The sequence below is a fragment of the Indicator indicator genome, chromosome 10, assembly GCF_027791375.1.
Source record: "Indicator indicator isolate 239-I01 chromosome 10, UM_Iind_1.1, whole genome shotgun sequence".
Classification (NCBI taxonomy): domain Eukaryota; kingdom Metazoa; phylum Chordata; class Aves; order Piciformes; family Indicatoridae; genus Indicator; species Indicator indicator.
Window position 1 is genome coordinate 1,371,576 of NC_072019.1, and position 26,162 is coordinate 1,397,737.

At 53.5% G+C, this 26,162-nt stretch overlaps 2 protein-coding genes across 2 annotated transcripts; both read left to right on the top strand.

Annotated features, from left to right (window-relative positions):
• The first annotated feature begins 146 nt into the window (after nucleotides 1–146).
• On the top strand, nucleotides 147–3,258 carry C10H1orf226 (chromosome 10 C1orf226 homolog). Its single transcript, XM_054384194.1, is given in 7 exon segments — nucleotides 147–209; nucleotides 211–267; nucleotides 269–306; nucleotides 308–331; nucleotides 467–480; nucleotides 755–1,022; nucleotides 1,129–3,258. Coding segments are annotated over 7 exon segments (957 nt in total). The 3' UTR covers nucleotides 1,622–3,258.
• A 1,626-nt stretch (nucleotides 3,259–4,884) lies between these two features.
• Nucleotides 4,885–21,972, top strand: UHMK1 (U2AF homology motif kinase 1). The gene is made up of 8 exons (XM_054384659.1): nucleotides 4,885–5,170; nucleotides 7,233–7,525; nucleotides 11,019–11,210; nucleotides 13,061–13,155; nucleotides 14,035–14,111; nucleotides 17,564–17,662; nucleotides 19,598–19,686; nucleotides 20,097–21,972. The coding sequence occupies exons 1-8, from the start codon at nucleotides 4,885–4,887 to the stop codon at nucleotides 20,241–20,243; spliced, it is 1,278 nt and encodes a 425-aa protein (XP_054240634.1). The 3' UTR covers nucleotides 20,244–21,972.
• The last annotated feature ends 4,190 nt before the right edge of the window (nucleotides 21,973–26,162 follow it).

Genomic DNA, 26,162 nt, shown 5'->3' on the forward strand with positions numbered 1-26,162 from the left:
GGCAGGACAAAGCTATCACCCTCGTGTAGCTGGTGTAGGGCTCCTGCTCCGTGGTACCCGTGCCATTCTTGGCTGATGTCACAAAGTCACACACACATGGCGCAGAGTAGGATGGTCCTGGGCGTTGTGCCCAGCCCCTGGGTGGTATGCTCAGCCCCTGGGATCTCTAGGGTGCTTGGCCAGTGCAAGAGGACAGCCAGCCTGGCTTGGAGAAGGAGCCTTGCTGGGGTTGGCAGTGTAGAGCCCAGGCTGTAGGTGCCCCTAGAGAGCCCCTTTTTGCTTCATGAGTGTCTGGCTGGTAAGGGCCCCATCTCTGTGGCCAGCATGGCAGGTCCAGGCAGGGGGTTGGCATCATACCTTGCCTGGTAGCATGGAAGGGGCAGGCCCACTGCTCCCTTGCCATTCCCTTGGTAAATCCTCTCTCTCTCTCTCTCTCTCTCTTTCTTTCCACAACCTGCTTCCCAAGCTGCCTGGTGTCAGGTAAGAGATGCTTTCAATGTGTTGGCAATGCCAGCATGGACTCTTGGGCTTGCTGCCACCCTGTCTTTCCCTGTGCTGTCCCCACTGCATGCACTACCCTATACAGCCCTGGCTGCCCACAGCCTCTGCAGAGCTGCAGGAGCAGCCTCCCAAACCGTGTTTCCACGCTGCTGAAGCGGGAGCCAGCAGATAAGCTCCGGGATGTGCCATGCCCGCCGGGGTGCTGCCTGCAGCCCAGCTCACATTCCCCTCTCTGTTCCCTTTCCTTCCCCAGTGGACCAGAGCCTGTTTGAGAATGCCAGTGCCAGCGCGGCGCCCACTCCGCACCCGCAGCACCTCCCAGCCGTGCCGGGAGTCCTGCCACAGCCCTGGCGTCCCGCCGGCAGCCAGCACCTCCGCAACCTGGGCAAGGCCGTGGGTGCCAAGGTGAACGACCTCCTGCGCCGCAAGGACCCGGCCGGGCTGCCCAGCCTGGGGGTGATGGAGGTGAACACCAGTGCCGGAGCCGTGCTGGGCATGGGGCAGCCGGCTGCAGAGGAGGGGTGAGTGTGCCCCCCACGGGCTGTGCCCCCCACGGTGTGCCCCTCGTTGCAGGGCTGCTGCGAGGGCCTCAACACGGGGCTGAATGTGACTCCTCTGTGCTTGCAGGGCTGTGGGGTTGGATGCTTTTCCCCGTCTGGACCCCCCCCCTTCCATCACCAGGAAGCGGGCACCACGTGCCCTGAAGACCCCGCAGGACATGCTCATTGCACCCCAGCCAGCAGGGAGCAGCCGAAGGGGCAGTGTGGAAGAGCCTTCTGAGCCACTCACAGCCCACTCCCACCCTGCAGAGGAGCAGCTGGGCACGAGGGACCCATCGCCTCCAGAATGCCCTGCTGTGCCCACCATGGTGGGCACCCCAGAGCCCAGTGAGGACCAGCCCACTGGTGCCCTCCCAGTGCCCGACCTCATCCACAAGGGCAGCCTGGAAAGCCAGTGGCGAGCAGGAGAGAGGGCTCCTGAGACCTCACCGCACATGGAGAAGCCCTCCCAGAGACCCGGGCTGGAGCACGAGCCACTGGGGAGCACGGGGCGGCTGGAGCCACATTCTCCCAGCTGGGAGGTGGAGGGGCCACATCCTGACCTACTGTCCTTTGAGTAGCAGCAGCAGTGCTGTGGCAGGGGCACCATGGAGGCTGGCTCTCACCAACGCATCTCTCACTGCCACTTGCCACTTTTGGAGTCGTTGTTTGGAGAGAGGGCAGCCCTGGCTAGCAGAAGTCATTGCTAGCCCAGTGTGGGGTTTGGGGAGGCAGGGCTCCACTTTAACTTGGGTTCCCAGAAGGGGCACACCCTGCCCTGCTGTGGCTTCTGCAGCCCCATCCTGAGCCTATTAACCCTGGTCAGTGCAGAGCTCCTGTACTCCCCTGGTGCCACCATCCTATCCTGCCTGCAGCCAGGGGCCATGCTGAGCTGGGGACTGAGGGTGGGCTTGCTCCCCAGCCTGGGTCCTCCTGCTTGTGTGCAGAAGCACCAGGCTGCCTCCAGCCCTGTCAGCTGTGCTGTGGGCGAGTGTCCCACATGGCTCCCCACGTCTGGGCTGCCTGCCCTAGCCTGGAACATGTCTCAGCTTACATCCTATGCTTGTTGAGATACATCATCCTCGTGTGCCAGCACATTCACCCAGCCCTAGTGCCCAGTGCCAGGGAGCTGGGCTGGCAGACACCCCTAAGGCCTTCTCCAAGTGTCAGCCCCTTGGCATTAGCTTTCCTAGTACCATTTATCTTTGCAGCAGAGTCCCAGCTGCAGAAGACCTGCTTATGGTTCAGGCTCTGCTGGGGAGCAGGACTGGGTGCCTGGGGCCACATGGCTGCTCACCGGTGTGTGAGCTGTGGTTAGGGACCCCAGCTCCCTGTCAGACCCACCTCCAGCTCCTGCTTGTTTTCTTGTCTTGCCCCAGCCATCATGGACCAGAGTGACCTGCCCAGGCAAGCAGCCTGCTCCATGTGGCCCAGTGCCATTACTCTCCTCCTTTTGCTGGGATGGAGATGTTTTTGCAGGTGTAGGACACAGGAAGCCACATAACCCTCTGATACTGCTCTATGATTGTTTCCCTGTGAACTACAGGAGAGCCAGCAAACCCCTGGGCTGGTGCAAGGAGGCAGTGCTGAGACAGCACTTTTTGCTTAGAGCTTTGTGCTTCCTCTCCAAAAAAAGGTGGTTTTGAGAGGAAAAGCTCCAGAGACCAGATTTGGGCTGGAGGAGGCTAGGGGCTCATGGATGGGGCACCTCTTGTTTACTGCTCCTCCTGGGCCATGCAGAGTGGTTGGGCTGAAGAAATATCTTCCACCACCCAAAGCCACGTGGTGGTCTTGCTGAAGGAAGGAGGCCACCAGCACAAATCCCTTTGCCCTGGGAGCAGCCACTCTGCTCCCATGCCCATTGCTGTGGGGATGCTAGGGGCTGTGCAGTGCTCAAGCCCTAGGAGAGTCCCACTCAAGAAGGAGGGGGACAGAGCCTGCAGCCATCTGGCCCTCGGTGCTGAGGTGTAACACACCCTGTGTGTGAAGTGATTATGCTGTGCATGGCTGATGCACCCTACAGACAAAAATTGGTATGAGTATGTCTATGTGTATGCTGCCTAGACCTACACTGCATTGTATATGTCAATGAAAACAAGGCCTTGCAGCCCCTCTGTGAGGAACCAGCATCTTTCCTCAGGGGAAACTTTGATGCTGGTCCAGTCCCTCTATTTATGTTGTCTACAACATGTGTGTAGTTTGGGACAAAAGATTCAGATTGCACAATAAATATTTTCTTTTCTTTTTTTTTCCTTTTTTTTTCCTTTTTTTTTTTTTTTTTTTTTTACTCACAGACACATACTAGTCCCTTGGTGGGAGGGGAGCGCCTGCACCAGATTACAGAATCACAGAATTGTCAGGGTTGGAAGTGACCTCAAGGATCATCCACTTCCAACCCCCCTGCCATGGGCAGGGACACCTCACACTACAGCAGGTTGCTCACAGCCACCTCCAGCCTGGCTGCAAAAACCTCCAGGGAGGAGGCTTCCACCACCTCCCTGGGCAACCTGTGCCAGTCTCTCACCACCCTCACGAGGAAGAATTTCTTTCTAATATCCAATCTGAATCTACCCACTTCTAGTTTTGTTCCATTCTCTCCAGGCCTATCATTCCCTGGCACCCTAAAACGTCTCTCCTCAGCTTTCTTGTAGCCCCCTTCAGATACTGGAAGGCCACAAGAAGGTCCTAAAGCCTTCTCTTCTCCAGACTGAACAGCCCCAACTCTCTCAGTCTGTCCTCATAGCAGAGCAGCTCCAGCCCTCTGCTCATCGTCGTGGCCCTTCTCTGGACACCTTCCAGCACCTCCAGATCCTTCTTGTAACAGAGGCTCCAGAACTGGACACAGTGCTCCAGGTGGGGTCTCAGCAGAGTGGAGCAGAGGGGGAGAATCACCTCCCTGGCCCTGCTGGCCACACTTCTCTTGCTGCAGCCCAGGATGTGGTTGGCTTTCTGGTGATCAGTGTAGCCTGCTGGAGGAGCCGGCAGAGGGGCTGCAGGATGTGGCATTGGCTCTGGCAGCCCTATGGAGACTGAAAGGTGCTGCGAGAAGCTACCCTCCAGCACCAGGCTTACCAGTGTGACTGCAAAGGACTGCGGTGGCAGCTGTGGTTTAAGCCCTGGCCTTAGGGGAAGTATCCCCAAAACGCACAGCCAGAGACCTGATACCTGCAAAGGGAACCCCCATCCCGGGAGCCAGGCCCACCAGCACCGCCACGGGGAGCGGGGGTACGCGGGGGGAGTTTTGGGGTGCCCGGGCTGAGGGGCTAACGTGGCTGCCCTGCACTGCTTGGCACTGAGAGAGTGGAAGAGCAGGGGTTGAGAGGACAGGACCCCCCCCAGGCCGTTCTTGAGCCGAGAGGACGGGAGCCCTGGGACAGCAACCCTCTGCTTCCCCCGCTTGGCACACGGGAGCCCCGGGACGGCACCCCTGATTCGCACGTTTGGCACACGGGAGCCCCGGGACGGCAGCGCCCTGATTCCCGCGCTTGGCACACGGGAGCCCCGAGACGGCACCGCCCTGATTCCCGCGCTTGGCACACGGGAGCCCCGGGACGGCACACCCCGATTCCCACGTTTGGCATACGGGAGCCCCGGGACGGCACCCACCTATTTCCCCAATTTGGCACACGGGAGCCTCAAGACAGCCCTGCCCCACCGCTGTCTCCGCCCCACACCGCGGCGGAGGTGTGGAGCCCGGGCGGTGCCGCCGCCGCCGCCCCGCCCCGTTTCCGGTGTCATGGCGGCCGGAGCGCCGCGGAAGCCGGGCCGGGTGCCGATGCGGATCGCGCGTCGGCGGCGGGGCAGCCGCAGCGGCAGGGGAGCGATGTGAGGCGCGGACGGCACCATGTCGGGGTGCGTGTGGGGCGCGGCGCCGCTGCTGGAGGCGCTGGGCCGGCTGTGGGAGGTGCAGGCGCCGCTGGGCAGCGGCTCCTCGGCCTCCGTCTACCGGGTGCGCTGCTGCGGGGACCCGCGGGTTCCCCCCGGCGCCGTCAAGGAGTTCGTGCCGCCCCCGCCGCGGCCTGGCCCCGCTCGTCGCCCCGGCGCCCGCCCGCCCGCCGCCGACTGCGCTGAGTACGGCTTCCGCAAGGAGCGCGCTGCGCTCGAGCACCTCCGCGGCCACCGCAACATCGGTAACGGCTCCCCGGCACCCCCCGCCTCGTCCTCCAGCCCGGGCACCCACCCCCACCCCCCACAGACTCCACTCCCTACCCCTCACTCCTCGGCTGGCTCCCGCGGGCAGCCCCTATCCCCGGGACACCCCCGAGGACAATCTCTCCCAGGGCAAGTTGGTGTTTCCAGGCCAGTCCCCACCACACCTGGTCGAGGAACCCCCTTCCAACCAGGAATGGCTACCCCAAACCGGACAGGGGGGTCCCCAACCTTTTGGGAAGCATTGCTTCCCTCGCCATGAAACTGCCCTCCGCAGGCATGGCTAGAAGCCCCCCAGACCAGTGTGGCCCTTGGACTGGCACCCATAGGTAGGCAGTCTGAGGGCCCTGGACACCCCAAAGCGGTGTCCTCGTGGCAGGTGCCTCGTGGTACCCCTGTGGGGCAGCCTCCTGGACGCTCTGCTCTGTCCCTGGGCTGGGGACCTGCAAATCATTTCCTGGGGTAGGCAGGAGCAGGCAGGAGATGGGTGTCACCCTTTGGGGGGGGTCAGAGTGGGTTGTTGCCGGCAGGGCACCCCAAAACCATCCATTGGACAAGGCTGCCCGAGCTGCCCCCAAAGACCCATGCTGACTACAGGGCAGCAGTAGGGCAGTGCCTGCCCACCAGGCCTGGCTGTGCCAGGAGCCCTTGGGCTGCCTACATGGGTGTCAGTGTGCCTGGGACAGAAGCAAGCCTGCATATCAGAGGTGGCTGCTGGACAGCCCCAGGTTCCCCTGACGATGACTTTTTTTTTTTTTTTTTTTTTGTTATTGTCTGTATGAAATGCTCTTTAATGCTGTAAGGTACCTGGGTGCTCAGAGCTGGAGTTCCCCCTGTGCTAAATCCTTCACAGGAAGAGATCAATTTGACCCAAAGGCAGCAGTACTACCTCTATTTTACCCCCCCAGCACCTGCTTATCCATGTCCTGGAGACTGTCCCTCTGAGCAGGAGCACCCAGCCCTATCCACTGTAGCAGAGCCTGGGCAGGACAATGTGGGACTGCCCTCTCCTCTGAAGCCTATAGGGGAGGCATGGGAGGTTTCCCTCTGAAGTTTGATTCTCCAGCTCTCTCAATATCACACTTTGTAAAACAGATGAGTTGCCTCTTGCAGCTTTTGTGGCCTTCTGGGCAGCAGTGGAGAGCAGTGGAGCTTGATGACCTTGGTAATTGCTCATTACCAATTACCTGTTTAAGAAAAGCCTGGATGAGGCACTTAGTGCCATGGTCTAGCTGATTAGTTAGGGTTGGGTGATCTGTTGGGCTTGGTAATCTTGGAGGTCTCTTCCAACCTGGCTGATTCTAGCAAATCTGATTGGAAAGCTGCCTGGCAGAAAGGGACCTGAGGGTTCTAATGGACAGGCAGTTGAACATGAGCCAGCAGTGTGCCCAGGTGGCCAAGAAAGCCAAAGGCATCCTGTCTGGCATTAGAAATGCTGTGTCCAGCAGGAGCAGGCAGGGGATTGTCCCCTGGGACTCAGCTCTGGGGAGGCTACACCTTGAGTGTTGTGTTCAGTTTGGGGCACCTCAATACAAGAGAGATGTGGAGGTGCTGGAGCCAGGGCAGAGGAGGGCAAGGAAGCTGGGAAGGGCCTGGAGAATAAATCTGATGAGGAGTGACTGAAGGAGCTGGGGATGGTTAGTGTGAAATAGAGGAGGCTGAGGGGAGACCTCATTGCTGTCTACAACTGCCTGAAGGGACATTGTAGAGAGGTTGCTGCTGGTCTCTTCTCCCAGGTAATTAGTGATAGAACAAGAGGGAATGGCCTCAAGCTGCCACTGGGTAGGGTTAGACTGGACAGTAGGAAGATTTTTTTCCGGCAAGAGTGGTCAGGGATTGGAATGTGCTGCCCAGGGAGGTGGTGGAGTCCCCATGCCTGGCTGTGTTTCAAGGTGTTTTGGATGTGGTGCTTGGGGCTATGGTTTAGGGGTGACCCTTGTAGAGTAGGGTTCTGGGTTGGACTTGGCGATGCTGAGGGTCTCTTCCAACCTGAATATTTCTGTGATTCTGTGTTTCTGGGTGGTTCGCTGTATCTCACCGCAGTGACGCTGTATGGCGTGTTCACCAACCACTACTCTGCCAACGGCCCCTCTCGCTGTCTCCTCCTGGAGCTGCTGGACATCAGTGTGTCTGAGCTGCTGCTGCACTCCAGCAACCAGGGCTGCTCCATGTGGATGATCCAGCACTGTGCCCGAGACGTTCTGGAAGCCCTGGCATTCCTACACCACAAAGGCTACGTGCACGCAGACCTCAAGCCACGCAACATCCTGTGGAGCGCGGAGGAAGAGTGCTTCAAGCTCATTGACTTTGGACTTAGCTTCAAAGAGGGGAATCAGGTTTGGAACACAGGGTCATAGGATGTTAGGGGCTGGAAGGGACCTCAGGAGTTCATCCACTCCAACCCCCCTGCCAGAGCAGGGCCATAGAATCCAGCACAGGTCACACAGGAATACATCCAGATGGGTGCAGAAAGTCTCCAGAGAAGGAGACTCCACAACCTCTCTGGGCAGCCTGTTCCAGTGCTCTGGGAGCCTCCCAGTGCAGAAGTTCCTCCTCCTGTTGAGGTGGAACCTCCTGTGCTGGAGTTTCTGTCCATTGCCCCTTGTCCTGTGCCAGGGTGTGACTGAGCAGAGCCTGTTCCCTCCCTCTTCACCCCCAGCTCTCATATATCTGATTAACACTGATTAAAACCCCTGTCTCCAGACTAAAAAGCCCCAGGGCTCTCATAGGGCAGTGCTTCAGTCCCTTCATCATGCTGCTGTTGAAGCAGTTGGCTCTGTGTTGTGTGGGTCTGTAATGCTTCTGGCTCGTGGGGTGACCTGTTCAGAGTTGTAGCTGAGCTTGGTGCTGAGGGTTTTCTGAAGAAGGCTAAAATGTTGTCTCGCCCTGGAAACATAAGCTCCAGTTCCCATTCTCCTTGCATATCTCTGGTTTCTGTCGATGTCTTGGGCTTTGTGCTACACATGACCACAAATTCCAAAGTTAATCATGCACTGATAAAAGTAGTGTCTCAGCTTCCTGGGAAACTGGCTAGTTTTAATGTCTGGGAGCACCCAGACCTGAGGAATTTCCTCTTATCATCCCTTATCATGTGTACTGGTAATCCAGGCCTCTCCATCCTCATCCCCAGTCAGTGCATTATCTCTGGCAGTGTCCTTGAGCCTGTCTTTCCTTTCATCCTATATTCAGCAGCTTCTCTTCAGGAAGTCTGGATGTTTCTTTCCCACATCACTTGACAAAAGCCTGTACTTTGGCTGTGGGTAGACAGTGTTCATTCTTTACTGATATGGACAGATGTCAGTAAAGAAACAAAAAAAACTTTGGCTACTTTCCTGTTCCAGCTCTTCTAGGCTCTGACTCCCTCTTTATTTGGCCACTGTTTTGTTTTGGTGATACTGGGATTTGTAGCTTTGTCCTTGTCCTTTCTTATTCTCTTCCATCATCTCTGAGGAAAGCAGAGAACCTCAGGAGGTTCTTCTGTTGGCTTGGTAGAGCTTCCATTCATTCCTCCCTCTCAGTAACCACCTGTGAGGGGTATCAGTAAAGTTTCTCATCAGGTAGCCTCTTACCAAACTGGCCTTTAATCACTTAAGTAAACAAGCTATGATTTTTTTTTTCTGTGCAGAAGTTGTCCTGGCTTGGCCCTACTCCATTCACTATACTCATTTAGAAGTTTTTAATTCATGTATCTTTTTTTTTTTTTTTTTTTTTTTACTGGTATTGAGAGTGCAGCATACTGGTCTGTGAATACCAGAGGACAGAGCATTTACTGATCTGTGAATATTAGAGGACTGTGTGGTTGACCTGCCTCTGAATTCTTTGGTACAGGGGCTGGTTTTAATGTTTGTAATTCTTTCCTCCTCCATGTTGTCTTCAGTTCTCCCACCTTCTTTGCTGGATGCTGTTATTCTGCTGCTGTCTGTCAGCAGAAAACATTCTCCTGGTGTCCTCAGATAAATGCAGATTTTATTTTATTTCTTTTTTATTCTGCTGCTTGCTCTGTGAGTTGTTTGCTAATGGTTGATAGGGTGCTTTATTTGCTTCTGTGGTTCCTTCCAGTCTGCTTCCTTTCCCCATTCTCAGAAACAAGCTGGCTAGGTGGGTGAACCTTCTGCCCCTGCTTTGAATGTGCACCAGGTGCCAGCTTCCCCTCACCACCTGTGCCCTGGGCAGCAGCATTTCCTTATCCAAGTCAAGACCATACTCGTTTTATCTGTGACAACTCTGCTGAGCTTATCTTTGCATAACTTTTCCTCTCGTTACTCTTTAACAGGGAATGGCTCTACATAGAGCAAGGTCTCCAGCCACTTACATCTCTCCAAATGCTTTAGATAGAAGGAGTGGAGCTCCACCTTGCACTTTTCACTGGTGGCATTGACCATGGTGGTGTCTCTATCTCTAAACAGCTGCTTTTGCTTTTGCCACGCTGGAGGTTCTGCTCTTTGCTGATAGGAGGAGGGCCGCTGATGAGCAATTTGTGTATCAAATGTTTTTAAAGTTCATAAACAACTTTTGAGCTATGTTGCCTGAAAATACCTTTTGCAAAGTATTTTCAGTAAGAGAACTGGATAATTTTGGTTTGAATATGCCCTGGTTAGAATTCACAACCCTGTGCTTTATCCAGGAAATAGGTTTGCACAGTCTTCATGTCATTCTTTGAGTCACATCAGTAGGTCTAAAACAAAGCCCTCCTGCCTTAAAAAGGTGATAGAAAGATTCTGTCATTTCCTATTTTCCTTTAAGCAGGCAGTGTGTGAACATTTTATTTCACTCTGCTAGCCATGGCAGCTGGGCAGGCATTGACTGCTGCAGCACTTCTGGCTGTGAAGAGGAGGAGGAAGAGGTGCGTGGGAAGTGCCTTTGGTAATTTCCTTGTCTGGGCATTAGGTGCTGCTTCCTTCTTGGAGTATTTCTTCAGAAAACATCAGTACTTGAATAGGTGCAGCTGTTACTGTTCAGCCTCACTGTTCAGCCTGGGCTCTTGGTGCTGTCATGTGGCTGACATCGAGCACATTGTGGGTGTTTGACCCTTACCTTGAAACTTAAACCATCTTCTGTGCATGAGAGATCCATGGGCCAGCCCACCGTGACATCCAGCCTCTTCCTCCCAGCTGTGCTGCCTGATGCTTTGCTGGGAGGTACTTTCTCTTCCAGACAGTCTTGTCATGGACACAGCAATGGAGCAAGTCGAACTGCCTGCCTAACTCGACTGGCTCTGCAATGCCTTCTGTCAGTTTCATAGACTTGTCAGGTCTGGAAGGGACCTCAAGGATCCTCAAGTTCCAACCCCCCTGCCATGGGCAGGGACACCTCACACTAGAGCAGGTTGCCCAGAGCCACATCCAGCCTGGCTTTTAAAATCTTTTAGGGATGAGGCTTCCACCAACTCTTTGGGCAACCTATTCCAGTGTCTCACCACCGTTATGGTGAAGAGCTTCTTCCTGATGCCTAATCTAAATCTCCTCTCCTCTAGCTCGGATCCATCCCCCCCAGTCCTGTCACTACGTGACACCCTAAAAAGTCCCTCCCCAGCTTTCTTGTAGCCCCCTTCAGATACTGGAAGGCCACAAGAAGGTCTCCTCAGAGCCTTCTTTTCTCCAGACTGAACTACCCCAACTCTCTCAGCCTGTCCTCATAGCAGAGCAGCTCCAGGCCTCTGCTCATCCTGGTGGCCCTTCTCTGGACATGCTCCAGCACCTTCAGAGAAGAGAATTTAGCAATAGTATTTTGGTAACCCATTTTGAAGGGCCTCTGTGAACCTCTTCATATGGATGAAGTGGAGAAGCTGTGTGTGGGAAATGAGCTGTGTGTGTGTTTGTTCTTGCACAGGATGTGAAATACATTCAAACAGACGGGTATCGGGCTCCAGAGGCTGAGCTGCAGAACTGCCTGGCACAGGCAGGGCTCCAGAGCGAGACGGAGTGTACCTCTGCTGTGGATCTGTGGAGTCTGGGAATTGTTTTACTGGAAATGTTCTCAGGAATGAAACTGAAACATACAGTCCAATCTCAGGAATGGAAGGTGAGTGAGAGCTGCTGCAGGCGTTTCTGGCTGCGTCGCGCGAGTCGCCCTGCGTCGTGTCTGCTGCCTGTGTTTGTGAGGTGGCACCTGGCAGCTAGAGAGTGCTCCCAGGATGCTTCTCGAGTGCCATTGCCTTGAGAACCACTGAGGGAGCTGGGGGTAGTTAGTTTGGAAAAGAGGAGGCTGAGGGGAGACCTTATTGCTGTCTACAGCTACCTGAAAGGACGTTGTAGAGAGGCTGCTGCTGGTCTCTTCTCACAGGCAATTAGAATCACAGAATCAATAAGGTTGGAAAAGACCTCAAGGATCATCAAAGTGTCCAACCTGTCACCCAAGACCTCATGACCACTAAACCATGTCACCAAGTGCCACGTCCAATCCCCTCTTGAACACCTCCAGGGATGGTGACTCCACCACCTCCCTGGGCAGCACATTCCAACATCTAACAACTCTCTTCATGAAGAACTTTCTCCTCACCTCGAGCTTAAACTTTTCCCTGCACAGCTTGAGACTGTGTCCTCTTGTTCTGCTGCTGGTTGCCTGGGAGAAGAGACCAACCCCCACCTGGCTGCAACCTCCCTTCAGGTAGTTGTATACAGCAATGAGGTCACCCCTGAGCCTCCTCTTCTCCAGGCTAAACAATCCCAGCTCCTTCAGCCTTTCCTCATAGGGTTTGTGTTCAAGACCTCTCCCCAGCCTCGTTGCCCTTCTCTGGACACATTCAAGTATCTCAATGTCCTTCTTAAATTGAGGGGCCCAGAACTGGACACAGTACTTGAAGTGCAGCCTAACCAGTGCTGAGTACAAGGGCACAAGGACTTCCCTGCTCCTGCTGGCCACACTATTCCTGATGCAGGCCAGGATGCCATTGGCTCTCTTGGCCACTTGGGCACGCTGCTGGCTCATGTTCAGCTGCTGTCAATCAGTACCCCCAGGTCCCTTTCTTCCTGGCTGCTCTCCAGCCACTCCGACCCCAGCCTTATTAGTGATAGAAGAAGAGGGAATGACCTCAAGCTGCCACTGGGTAGGGTTAGACTGGACAATAGGAAAAAAATTTTCCTAGCAAGAGTGGTCAGGGATTGGAATGTGCTGCCCAGGGAGGTGGTGGAGTCCCTGAGCCTGGAGGTGTTTAAAGGTGGTTTGGATGTGGTGCTTGGGGCTATGGCTTAGGGGTGACCCTTGTAGAGTAGGGTTCTGGCTTGGATTTGATGATCCTGAAGGTCTTTTCCACCCTGAATGTTTCTGTGATTCTGAGAATTAAAGCTTCCAGAGACACAAACACCTGCCTGCCCTGTGGGACTGGTGTGTCTGAATACTGCCTCTGTTCAGGTTACTGAAAGCTGAAGGTTCCAGGGGTCTGTGTTTGGAGCATGTGTCTTGCCAAGATTTAGGAGGTGAGTTGCACTGGCACAGAAGGAAGAAAGAAGTGGGTGTCTGATGGCTGCCAGGTAGTTCAGCAGCACAATGACAAAGGAATTATTTGCTGGTTTTAGTCTTAATGTTAGCTCTACTTTGAGGATCTTGTAAGTCTATATGCTGAGAAAGCAAGAGGAAGGCTCTGTGGTGAACCTGGAGCCTGACTCTGTCCTCTGTTCTCCATGAAAACAGTTTTGTTTTGTGCTCCTTTTCCCAGTAAAAGTATCCTTTCAGCATCATAACCTCCACAGTAGCAGCAGATTGGCCTGCACATTTAATGTGTAGGCTGGAGTGCTGGGGATCTCTCACAAAGTGCCATAGTAGCAGAGCCCTCTGCCTCCAGTCCTGAAGATGATGGGATATTGAAGGCTTTGCACTGGGTTGGAGGTTTTTTTTCCCCCCTCCCTAAACTCTTGTGTCTTTTTCTTCCCCAGACAAACAGTTCTGCCATCATCGATCGCATATTTGCCAGTGAAGGGGTGGTCAATTCAGCCATCCCAGCTTATCACCTCAGAGACCTTATCAAAAGGTATTTCCCATGTTTCCTGACTGTTGCTTAAAGATGTGCCTCATTCCTAGTGTCTTAGAGCCCACACATAGCACTTGCTTGTGAAATCTCCCTGTCACTCTTGGCAACAAGTGCCAGCATTAGCAGAGGTGCTTCAGCTGCCCTGAGCTTGGCACAGTTTGGAGTAAGCACATTGAGAGTATCAGCCAGGAGGTTGTGCCTTTGCTGTTTCTGTGCTTGGCACTTCCTGCCAATGAGTTTGTGTTTGGGCAAAACTGGAAATTGTTTCTGACAGCCCTCCCCTAGAACAGTGAAGAGGGAGGAGGGTGAACAGTGGTTGCTTTTCCACTCCTGTCAAGATTCAAATGCAGTTGTGCAGATCTCTGCTTAGAGGTCTGCCAAGGGGAATGTTGGCAGTGTCTTGTGACTCTGCTCTGGGACTGTAGGGACACAAGTTGGCAGAAATGTCTTTGGGAGTCATTGATAAAGCTGAGCAGGGCATTTTCTCCAGCGGGCCCTGGGCTGTTAGCTACTTGGAATCCCAATTTGTTGAAAGATGTGGCAGCTCCTTGGAGTGCAGCCACTGTCATGAGACTGCATGGGCATGTGAGGCCTGGGATGAATGGCCTGGGGAGGTGGAGCTGGAACATGTCATGTTCCCTGGGAACTTGTAAGGGAGCAACTTCCATCATTTGGTGCTTAGACACACCGAGAAGGAAAGCCTACTGTACCATGTACCCAAAGTGCTTTCAGGAGATCCTTCTGGTGTGTTTCAGCTGCTGATTGGAAGATGTGCTTCTCAGATAGAATACCCATTCTCTGTACTGACTTCCAGCCCAAGTTGAATTTGTCAATGCAGGAGTGCCAGGTGCAAGAGCATGAGGGTGTTTTCTCTTCCAGCATGCTTCATTGTGACCAAGGAAAGCGAGCCTCGGCTGAGAAGGCTTTATGCAGCCCCTTCTTCAGCATTCCCTTTGGTAAGCTGTGCAGGTCACCCCTGCCCAGGGCCTCCTCAGCATCTCCTGGAAGCAGCACAGAGTGCAGTTCAACTCTGTTCTTTCTGGTTGTGGCCTTGCCACTGCTTCTTTGCTTTTTGTGGCACTCGACAGCCCTCTGGTACCACAGCAGGGAGGTCAGAGCCCTGCCTGCACTCACAGTGCTGCTGCGGCCCCGCCCAGCCTCTCCCCTGCGGCCCCGCCCAGCCTCTCCCCTGCGGCCCCGCCCAGCCTCTCCCCTGCGGCCCCGCCCAGCCTCTCCCCTGCGGCCCCGCCCAGCCTCTCCCCTGCGGCCCCGCCCAGCCTCTCCCCTGCGGCCCCGCCCAGCCTCTCCCCTGCGGCCCCGCCCAGCCTCTCCCCTGCGGCCCCGCCCAGCCTCTCCCCTGCGGCCCCGCCCAGCCTCTCCCCTGCGGCCCCGCCCAGCCTCTCCCTGCGGCCCCGCCGCTTTTCCTATCAAATTCTGCCCAGGTCAAACTGCCCACAAGTGTATGGCAGCAGCATTCATTTAAAGGGACAGACGTCAGCAGGGTACCTGCCTAGCGTTGTGGCTGTGAAGGTGCTTTTGAAGAGTGCAGTGCTGTTTAGGGTGAGTGGCAGGTTTGCCTTGTGCCAGGTTGCCCAGTTCAGAAGGCAGGAGGTGAGTGACTAGAGCTGGTGGTAGCATCTGCTGCTGCCTCCTCTGCACAGGTCAGATAGTCCCAGTGTCTTCTCAAGGTGTAAGCATATTTCTGTGGTAGCTGCTCTGCCTCTTGTGGTGCCTCCTTGGCAGGTCACAGATAGATGTCACTGTCACTTTCATCTGGCACTTTCTCTTCAATGTAATGAACTGAGTCACGTGTTGACACCATGAGGGTTGCAGGCTGTCAGCAAAGATGGGCTGGGACCGCCCTCTTTAGGCTCATATCCCCTCCCTGTTTTCTGTTCCAAAAGCAACACAGCAGCTTTCTCCAGAGATTTTCTGCTTTCAAGAAGAGCAGTGGAGAGCTCTGCCTCCAGCTTTTCTACAGCCTACATTCATGCTTGAAGTATCCATCTTCTGGCTGGGCTATCATTTTCCCTTGAATCTTAGCCCTGCTTGTCTTGAGCTGCTTGGTGTACCTTGCAGTGAAGATTAAGTATTGCCTCTTGAGGTCACATCAAGGTACTGAGGTTCCTGTGTATTAGGCAAACTTGTTCCTGTTTTTAGACTTCTCCTGCATCCCAGAAACTGGGTCTGTAATCAAAGCCACCTTCCATGGCTGAACCTTGCAGGCAGCATTGCTTTAGAGCACAGGGAATAGCATATTGGCAATGCTTTCTGGTCTAGTTTTCAACAGACAGACCTCTAACTGTACCTAGGAAGGTGCTTCTGTGGTTAGTTTATATAACAGCTTCAATTTTTCTTAGTTCTCTTCGCTGGTTCCCTTCCTTGCCAATCTTGCCTACACAAAGAAGCATTTACTGTTGCTTTTCTAGGAAGTCAGAAAATGATCTGTCAGTGCCTTTCACTTGGACACAGTTCCTCTGTGTAGAGCAAAGACAGATGAAAGTGTTTTTGTCATTTACAGCCAAGTCTTGGCTTTCCAGTTGATCAGCTTCTTTCCTGAGCTGCTTGCAGGCTCCCTCATATCACTGTGGATTCTATCACTTGGCACTTCGAAGAGGAGCAGAACAGCTGGGCAGAAAGTACCTCCTAGGGCAGAAGGATATTGCAAGAAACGCATTTGTCACTTGGTTACAGGGAGAACAGATGGTTCTGAGTCCTAGGGGTTGGTTTGTCTCCCTCTCTGAACAAAAAGACATGTAAAATGCAGGGCAGACTTACTGGGATAAATAAAAGACCAAGGTGATGCTTAAGTTCTCTTTCAGTCCTCAGTTCATCTGATATTGTCTCTTGGTTGCCAGCAGTCCTGTGAAAAATGCTGGCAGAGGTTGACCTGGAGCTGGTTATCTGAACACAGCACCTTTCTTTGAAGGGCTTTTCCTGAGCACTCTCTGGGCTTCATCTAGACTGATAAGGCCTTTCATGCTCTAAGCTTTTCATAAGGACTCTTCCATGTCAGACAGGAGATTTGTGATGTGTGTGCTTGCCTGTAACCTCCTCTGGCTCTGTGACATCAGCATCTTCTGTTCCTGCTTGGCAGAGATGTCACCTCCTTCCTTCTAAGTATTGTTTGCTTAGCTTGGAAAAGTATCTCCAAGGCAGTAATAATTCAGTGTCTTTGCAAACCTCCTCAGGAGGCTCAGACTGGAGAACTGGGGCTACTTCTGCCCTTTTCTCTCCCCTCTCTCACTGTCAGGTGGGAGAACTGTGTAACAGTTCACTGTCTTTGCAAACCTCCTCAGGAGGCTCAGACTGGAGAACTGGAGCTCTTCCTCCCTTTTCTCTCCCCTCTCTCACTGTCAGGTGGGATCACTGTGGGGTGCTGCTGTTGTGCTTGGCTGCTGTAGCTATCATTACAAACAAAACCATTAACGTTCTCCAAGTACAACTTGAGCTCCCAGATGTTGAATTCATGACTGGCCTAGCAGACTCTCTCAGGAAGATGAAGAAGTGACACTGTCCCTGCTGCTCTGAGTTTCTAGAGGCCTGGGTGTACTCTCAGACACAACTCTGACAGTTTGACATTAGTCTGTCCACCTTGGCTCTTTGTTTCTTCCACAGCAGTATCCATGATATGCTGTTCCAGCCCATCCTGGAGCTGCCTGTTTTCCAGAGCCAAGTGTCCCATGGCAGTGGGCTTCATTTCTGCCCCTGTAAAGTTGTTCACAGGGTCACTGTTCACCCACCTTGTGCCACCCTCTCGTGGCCATGCCTTGTTCTGTAGCACTGCATTGTGTAAGCAGCTGAGTTTGTTTTCCCAGTTTCTGTTGCAAGATTGTGTGGTGGTCTTCAAAACACTGCACTGCAGTTGGATTTGGAAGGAAGGAAGGTTTACATGGGGTTTAGGAAAGAACTCAAAGGTATCCCAGAGGCCTGAGGCTTGTGCTTTAGGATCACTTAAGGACTGGAGTTACAGAAGCTGGCCAGCCTGTTTTCAGCTTGTCTGGCAGCAGTAACAGGAGAGAGGCAGGTTGCAGAGTACCTCTTCCTTCTGCTCCATGTATATGGGGGACAGTTTGCTCAGCTAGCATAGCTCTTGGGATCACCTCAGTTTCTGAATCTGAGTTAAGTAGACATAACTCTAGTCTAAACTCCTGCTAGCTTTGTAATTTTAGAAGCAGTTTTAGATGCTGGCTTCAGTGTAATCACAGAATGCACTGAACCCTTTGGAGGAGTCTCTCAGTGCACAGATGAAGATAACCTGGGAACAAGGGGAATAGAGACTGAATGCAGGTGACTGTACTGCACAGAGCAGTAAGTGCTTGTGTACAGTAGTGGGTGTTGAGTCAGATCCCTGTTTTCTTCCTCCTTTGGACTTTGATTTCTTCTCTGTTCTCTGGGTGTCAAACAGCTCCTCATATTGAAGATTTGGTGATGCTCCCCACGCCCGTGCTGAGGCTGCTAAATGTTCTGAGTGATGCTTCTCTGCAGTGTGAAGAAGAATATGAAGGTTGGTGCAAGCTGTGGAGTCCCTGTCTAGCAATGCCATCTGACAGGCTGCTGGGTTTGGCTTCAGGGAGGCAAAAGCAAGCAGGAGAGCAATTAACAGGTGCCAGAACAGCCAGTAAAGAGATGCTCAGCTGAGATTGGGTACCAAGTGGGTCAGCTGCACCAACAGAGAGTAAATTAAGAGACTGAGACAGAAAGCAGAGCTTGTAGTGAGTTCTTGAAGGATCTCAGATTTTTATTTGTACTTTGCAAAGAAGTTTATTTGCCTTTTTTTTTTTTTTTTTTTTGGTTAAATGCCCACAGACCTCATAATCACAGAATTGTCAGGGTTGGAAGGGACCTCAAGGGTCATCCACTTCCAACCCCCCTGCCATGGGCAGGGACCCCTCACACTACAGCAGGTTGCTCACAGCCACATCCAGCCTGGCTGCAAAAACCTCCAGGGATGAGGCTTCCACCACCTCCCTGGGCAACCTCTTCCAGTCTCTCACCACCCTCATGGGGAAGGATTTCTTCCTAACATCCAATCTGAATCTCCCCATTTCTAGTTTTGCTCCATTCCCCCCAGTCCTATCACTCCCTGACACCCTAAAAAGTCCCTCCCCAGCTTTCTTGATGCCCCTTCAGATACTGGAAGGCCACAAGAAGTTTGCTAATGAAGTTATGCAGGATCTCAGCAGAGTGCTGAAATATTCTGTTGGAGTTGTTAAACTGTAATAAGAGCTATACTTCTTAGGTGGCAAAGCATGGTGGTGGAATTTGCATTTTTCTTGCTCTCCAATCCACGTGAGTGGCAAAACCTAAGAACTCTGGAGATGTGAGTTTAAAAGGCTGGGTTCTGCTCACACAAAGAAGGGTTTGTGGCAGCTACTTTGTGGCTTGTTCCCCTCTTCCAAGCACCATAACATAAAAGCACTCACAAATCTCAAATGCTTTAGCTACTGGAAAGGTAGGCTTTGTGTGCAAGCACTGTCCAGGGGCTCCAAACCCTGCTGTCAAGGATTCACTTGATGCCTACAGCTCTGTTTTCCTCAGTCTCACTTCAGACACCTCCTCTCATTATGTGGCCATTAAGCAGAGAGCAGCCCTGAAGAAAAGGCCTTGGGAGTGCTGGGGGATGAGAAGCTCAACATGAGCCAGCAGTGAGCACTTGCAGCCCAGAGAGCCAAGCAGAGCCTGGGCTGCAGCAAGAGAAGTGTGGCCAGCAGGGCCAGGGAGGTGATTCTCCCCCTCTGCTCCACTCTGCTGAGACCCCACCTGGAGCTCTGTGTCCAGTTCTGGAGCCTCTGTTACAAGAAGGATCTGGAGGTGCTGGAAGGTGTCCAGAGAAGGGCCACGAGGATGAGCAGAGGGCTGGAGCTCCCCTTCTATGAGGACAGACTGAGAGAGTTGTGGCTGTTCAGTCTGAAGAAAAGAAGGCTCTGAGGAGACCTTCTTGTGGCCTTCCAGTGTCTGAAGGGGGCTACAAGAAAGCTGGGGAGGGACTTTTTAGGGTGTCAGGGAGTGATAGATCTGGGGGGAATGGAGCAAAACTAGAAATGGGGAGATTCAGATTGGATGTGCAGAAGAAATTCTTCCCCATGAGGGTGGTGAGAGACTGGCAGAGGTTGCCCAGGGAGGTGGTGGCAGCCTCATGCCTGGAGGTTTTTGCAGCCAGGCTGGATGTGGCTGTGAGCTACCTGCTGTAGTGTGAGGTGTCCCTACCCATGGCAGGGGCATTGGAAGTGGATGATCCTTGAGGTCCCTTCCAACCCTAACAATCCCATTATTTCCAAGCAGTCTCAGCTTCTGCCCCAGCACCTCTCAATTATTTTAAATTAAGAGGAGGAGGATGGGTGTTGAGTGAGTGCTGTGGATGTGTTCATCAGGCCTTCATTTGTTCCTTGGCTCATCCTAGTTTGCAAAGTGAAAGACAACCATCTCTTTTCTTTCTCAGATATCCTGGAAGACATAAGGGAGGAGTGTCAGAAGTACGGACCAGTGGTTTCCTTGCTTATTCCAAAGGAGAATCCTGGTAAAGGCCAAGTAAGTGAGTGGAGGGAAGAGGCTCTGTATTCCTACATGCACTCTGTGACTGCTGCTCAGCTCCTGGAAGTCTCCCCACTGATGATGACTCTGCTAAAAATAACTGCTTGTCTTGAAGGACAGCACAGGTTCCTTCCTGGTTATGTAAGGCTGCCTAACCTGGGAGGTACCCAAATGGCTTTAGCAGGGAAGCCAGGATATAGGAGGGAAAAGGAGAAGCCAATCAGTAGGAGAGGAAGCTCCCTTTAAAAATGAGGAACAGGAGATGAAATCCCAGCTCCACTGCTCTGGGCTTAACCAAGGATGGAGGGGGGAAAAATGTATTCAGGACTTGATTGCAGGGATGGGAGGGGGTGTGACATGCTGCACTGGAAGTCTTATTTCTCCTGTCTCTCCCCTTTCTCTTTCAGGTCTTTGTTGAATATGCAAATGCTGGTGATTCCAAAGCTGCCCAGAAAATGCTGACTGGAAAGATTTTTGATGGCAAGTTCGTTGTGGCTACGTTTTATCCCCTGAGTGCCTATAAGAGAGGCTATCTGTACCAAAACCTGCTGTAGGCAGTAGCAACAATCAGGAAAGCTCTCTTGCTCCTCTTCCTCACATGTTTTTACAGTTGAATGTATGAAAGAGCTTCCTAGCCCTGCTTTTGAGTCATCTATGAAGGAGAGATGCAAAGGACTTGATTGGGCTTTGAAACCTTTCCTGCTGCTTTGTGGTGTTCAGAGGAGGCCGGGGTGGCTTTCAGCCTGTGCTCCTATGTGTGTTGTGCTTGCTCGTTTCCATTGAGGGGGTGGCTTTGCCCTGCTGGGGGCTTGGGTGGCAGGAGTGGTGGCTCTGGGAGGCTGAGCAGATCTTGGCAGGTGCTTTGAAGTGCTTTGAAGTGAGAACATTCAAGTGCTGCTAAGGCAAAGACTTTAACTTTGCTCTAGGGAGAGGATTTCTTTGTTAAGCTTTCTTCTACCTGCGTGTGGGGAGGAGGAGGAGGAAGGCTTCCCTGCTTTGTGTTGGTATCTGTAGTGAGTAAGGAGGCAGAAGCACCAGCTTCTCTCAACCAAAGCAGGAGGACTGTTGAGCCATCACATCATGTAGATGTGCTGAAGGAGGCAGTGAAACCAGATCTGCTGAGCCTACAGGGCTTACCCTGTCACCACCTTGTGGCCTGAGAAGAGCCATCCAGCTGACCTGGCACAGATGGCATGTTGGGCACTGAGGTGTGGCCAATGGGGCCTGCAGAGAGCTGAATTTTTTTGTATCCCTGAGATGGGCAGGGCCTGATGGTGGATGGATAGATGTCATCACTGCAGTGCCAGCCTCAGTCTGGACACAAGGTGTAAGCACTTTGTAGCACGAGGTGGTGTGAAAACTTGTGTAGAGCCCTCTCTGTAGCATGTGCTCTGTGCTGGCACTGATGCTCCCTAGCCCTGATACCAGATCATCTGTAATACCTAAGTGTCTTTAGGTGATAGTCTTGGAAAGGAGTGCCACAGCAGGCAGGGCTCTTTGTGTCTCAGCAGGACTCCTGCCCTGTGAGTCTCGTAAGAAAGAGCAAACATTCGTCTGTCATGGTCCCATGCTTGGCTTTTCTGTGTTGTGTGCTTTTGGGTTTGGCATTAACTCACCAGGCTTGTAGATGAGAAGCACTGATGCTTTTTGGTCCTTCACAGGTTACACAAAGGGCCTGAGGCAGTCTCAGATCCTGTATGGAAAGGGCTCTGTCAGTCATCAGGTGCGACCTGTGCTGGATTCTATGGTCCTGCTCTGGCAGGGGGGTTGGACTGGATGATCTCCTGAGGTCCCTTCCAACCCCTAACATCCTGTGAGCCTGTGATCAGACTTGATTGACCAGGAGGAGGTCTTTCCCAGTGTCAGGGACAGCAGCCAGATGTTTCTGGTGAGAAAAACCTGGGTGAGCAGCATCACTGCTTTCCCCCAGAGCATGCTGTGTGGCTTCAGAGCACAGGCAGAAGCTCCTTTGTGCAGCTGCCACCGTGAGGTGGGTGCTGGCTGTTTCCCAAGGGGGTGCAAACCTGTACACCCAGTGGAGCCTCTCCCTGCAGAGGTGAGCACTTTGCTCCTCACAAGTACAGTGTGGAACAGCCCTGTTTAAAGGGGGTCCAGCATATTTTGGCTTATGCCCTGGTGCCAGTTGTAGTGAGGAGGAGAGCCCTTGTGAATTCTTTTCTCCAACTGAAATACCTGCAGGCAACTGCCCAAACCATCTCTGACCTTCCCTGGAGTAAGACCTGAATTACCTTGCAGTTTAGTTTTTTGTTTGTTTGTTTGTTTTTTTTTCATCATGCTGATGCTGGACTTGGCTGGAATCCTGCACTTTGAAGTTCCTCTTGATTTTTTTTTGCCCTGTGCATGTGTGTGCAATGTGTCAGGAGATCCAATGCCTGCAGTATTTCCTGAATCTGAGTTCTTCTCCGAGTCCTGTCTACTGTGGCTGTTCCCAAACTTCCTTCAGAAAGGACCAACCTCTTTGAATGTGTCTGTTGCCTTGAAGGTGGTAAAAATCATCCCAGAATGAGTTTTAAGGTGTGATTTGCTTGATGAGACTTTTCCTGGGAATGCTGCTGGTGTGGTGTACGTAGCTGTAAGGCAGCTTTGCATAGGTGGAGTGTGTGATTCATTGCTTTTAATTAAGCTGTCCTTGCAGGGAAGCACCTTTAGTGTCTGAGAGGAATCGGGTGATTAACAGGGTGAGGGCTTTTCCTGTGGGAAAAGGGTGTTTAAAGTACTCTCTAAGCATTGATAGGTATTGATTGACCTCCTCAGCTCTGAGTTCTTGCTGTCCCTGGGGGGCTGAGCCCAGAAATCCACATTTGAAGTGCCATCCTGTCAGCAGCATTAGGGTGCTGCGTGCATGCCTGTCCCAGGAGCAGCTGCCCCACCGACTGCCAGCCTGCAAGGAGCTCTGCTGGGTGCAGGGAGTGAGATCTGTCACCTGCAGTGGGAGATGCTGAGGTGCAGGTGCAGAACTTAACTGCATTTAAGTTCTCACATACGTTTGCCTAGGGCTGTGAGCAGCTCTGCCATCTTTCAAACATATCTCTTCACAACTAAGAGAAGCTGTGCCAGGATTAATCTTTAGAGAGAAGCTGCAACCTGTTCCTGCAGCATAGTAGAGCTGTTCCACCAGAGTTTGGCTGGGCTTTCATTCAGCTGCTTCAGTAGGAGCTAAATAAATCTTCAAGATGCAAACTCCTGCTACCAGGTTTTCTCTCCAGATGCTCATTGACCAGGCTTGAGCACTGGGCTTCTAAAAAAGAAAAACCCAAAGCTGCTTTTTTGAAGTTAAAGATGCTGATCTCTGTCCTATCACTGGATCCAGCCCCTGGCTTCCCTCTCCAGGCTGTGGGATACAGGGAGGTTTAGAAGCACCTCAGAGCAGAAGCATTTTGTCATTATCACTCACCCTCTGCCTTCAAAGCCTTTTTCTATCAAGCTGAAGCTCACTCTTAAGTGTCCCAGTGATCTGTGGTGGCTTGGCCTAAGTTTCAGCCCTGCTAAAACCTCTGAGTTTCTTAGCTCTAGATTGTATCTCAAAGTGTGTGTGGTGACTGAACCCAAGGCATCTGTCGTGGTGTGTGCCTGGATGGGCCTGGCTTTCCTCACCTCTGAATTACTGCCTGCTTGAGTTGCAGAAGTGCTGAGACTTTCCACAGAGATGCTTGCAGAGTGTCTTGGTCTGTGCTGCTGACACAGCTCCCCCATAAAGAAAACAGCCCTTGGTGTAGCACCAACCTATGTAGTCCTAGCCAGGAGACAGCTGGATGTGAAAACCAGCAGGCTGCATTTGAGGGAGAGATCTGCTTTGTGGGGGGAGGAGGCAGTCCAAGGGGCTGTGTCCCCTTAGAGCATGTGTGTGAGCACAAAGCACATCGGTGCTCAGCTTAGTTCCTTAGCGGTGGTTGGGTTTCATAGCTGATTTGAGGAGGAAATGTCACTTGAAGAACGGCTGTCCTTCCAGACACAGAATCACAGAATTAACCAGGCTGGAAAAGACCTTTGAGATCATCAAGTCCAACCCCTCACCCAGCACCATCCAATCAACTCAGCCATGGCACTGAGTGCCTCATCCAGGCTCTTTTTATACACTTCCAGGGACGGTGACTCCATCACCTCCCCAGGCAGCACATGCCAATGGCCAATCTCTCTTTCTGGGAAGAATTTCTTCCTCACATCCAGCCCAAACCTCCCCTGTCTGCATGGGAGCAGTGAGGGAGAAGGTTCTTTGCACTTCCACCTCTTTCTTTATATACAAGGAGGGTAACTGTTTTTTCCAACCGTGCCGAAGCACAAGTCAGCTCTGATCTGGGTTGTATTCCTGGTGTCACTGTCACTGGCTTCCAGCTTCCTACCAACAGCAGAGCCTGAGAACCCTCTTGCACCCAGGTTGTCTTTCCAGAGCCTTCCAACGCTTCTCCTGCTGTGCCAGCTCCTGTAACCATGTGCCTCCCTTCGGGTTAGATGTCAACCCTTGTACCGCCTCACGCACCATTGCTGAGCAGATGTGTGCTTGATCCAGGTGATTAATAAATGATGCTTCAGTACAGAGTGGCTCGTCCCAGTGCCGTTGTCTTGGGGGACAAACCTCTGTCAGGTTTGGGGACAGGGCAGTGATCTTGCCGGGACAGCACTGGCATCTTGGCAACAGGGAGAGTGGCACTGAGTGCACCCTCAGCAAGTTTGCCAACAAAACCAAGCTGTGTAGTGCTCCTGACAGGCTGGAGGGAAGGAATGGCATCCAGAGGGACCTTGACATGCTGGAGAGGTGAGCCCAAGCCAGCCTCAGGAAGTTCAACATGACCAAGTGCAAGGTCCTACATCTGGGTCAGGGCAATCCCAAGAACTGATATAGGCTGGGCAGGGACTGGGTTGAGAGCAGCCCTGAAGAAAATGACTTGGGGGTGCTGGTGGAGGAGAAGCTCAACAGGAGCCAGCAGTGAGCACTTGCAGCCCAGAGAGCCAAGCAGAGCCTGGGCTGCAGCAAGAGAAGTGTGACCAGCAGGGCCAGGGAGGTGATTCTCCCCCTCTGCTCCACTCTGCTGAGACCCCACCTGGAGCTCTGTGTCCAGTTCTGGAGCTTCTATTACAGAAGAGATCTGGAGGTGCTGGAAGATGTCCAGAGAAGAGCCACGAGGACGAGCAGAGGGCTGGAGCTGCTCTGCTCTGGAGACAGACTGAGAGAGTTGGGGCTGTTCAGTCTGGAGAGGAGAAGGCTCTGAGGAGACCTTCTTGTGGCCTTCCAGTATCTGAAGGGGGCTACAAGAAAGCTGGGGAGGAACGTTTTAGGGTGTCAGGGAGTGATAGGACTGGGGGGAATGGAACAAAACTAGAAGTGGGGAGATTCAGATTGAAGGTTAGAAAGAAATTCTTCCCCATGAAGGTGGTGAGACACTGGCACAGGTTGCCCAGGGAGGTGGTGGCAGCCTCATCCCTGGAGGTTTTTGCAGCCAGGCTGGATGTGGCTGTGAGCAACTTGCTCTAGCATGAGGTGTCCCTGCCCATGGTCCCAAGGTCCCTCCCAACCCTGACAATTCAATGATTCTATTGGCACCCGCGGCTGCAGGGACTGGGTCCCCCTGCGTGGCTGAATATCCCGGGGGGAGCACCAGCGCGGTGTTTGCCTGGCCGGAGCTGATATCGCTTGGGGCTGTGCCTCCTGCGGCAGCACCGCTTACTCACGCCGCATACGGACGCATTCCGTGCTCGCCGCGGCGTAACGGTTTCCGAAGTGATCTCACCGGGAGGGAAATCGCCCGCGGGTGACGCGGAGCTCTGCTCCGGGAAATGTCGCGAGCTGCACAATTCCCTGCATGTCCCGCGGCTCCGGAACCAGGCGGGGGTGTGCGGGCTGAGCTGGCGGCGGGGTGAGCGGATTTTTGGCCGCATCCCGCAGTCCCCCCGTAACGGGACGGAGGCACCTCTGCGGTGGGGTTAGCCGCGCAAGGCTCCCGGGGCACAGCTGGCTACGGGGCGGCGCTCCTTTGCGGAGGCCTCGGCGGCCCTTTTCGGGGTGTTTTGGTTTGGTTTGGTTTGGGTTTTTGTGTGTGGGTTTTGTTTGGGTGTTGGGTTTTTTTTCCCCTCCGTGCCTCTTCCCATCTTGCTGTCCCACGTCCATGCTCGGGGGCTCCCGGGCGCGGACGGCGGACGCGGCTCTCGAGTCACGCGTGGGCCCCGCACGGGGAAGAGCGGGGGGGGTAGCGGGGGTCAGCGGGGCCGGGGGGGCAGCTGGGCCGGGGCGGGCAGCGGGGGCCGCCCCTTCCCGGGAGCGTGCGGGGGCCGCGCGCTGACGTGGCGGTCGTTGCCATAGCAGTAGCCGGCGCGCGCCCCGCCGCCGCTCCCATTGGCGGAACCGCGGTCCCGGGGGGGAGGGAAGGGGGGGGGATGCCACGCGCCCCCCCATCTCCTGGCGCCCATTGGACGGGAGGTGAGCACCACGTGGCGCGGGGCGGTGCTGCCGCGTCCCG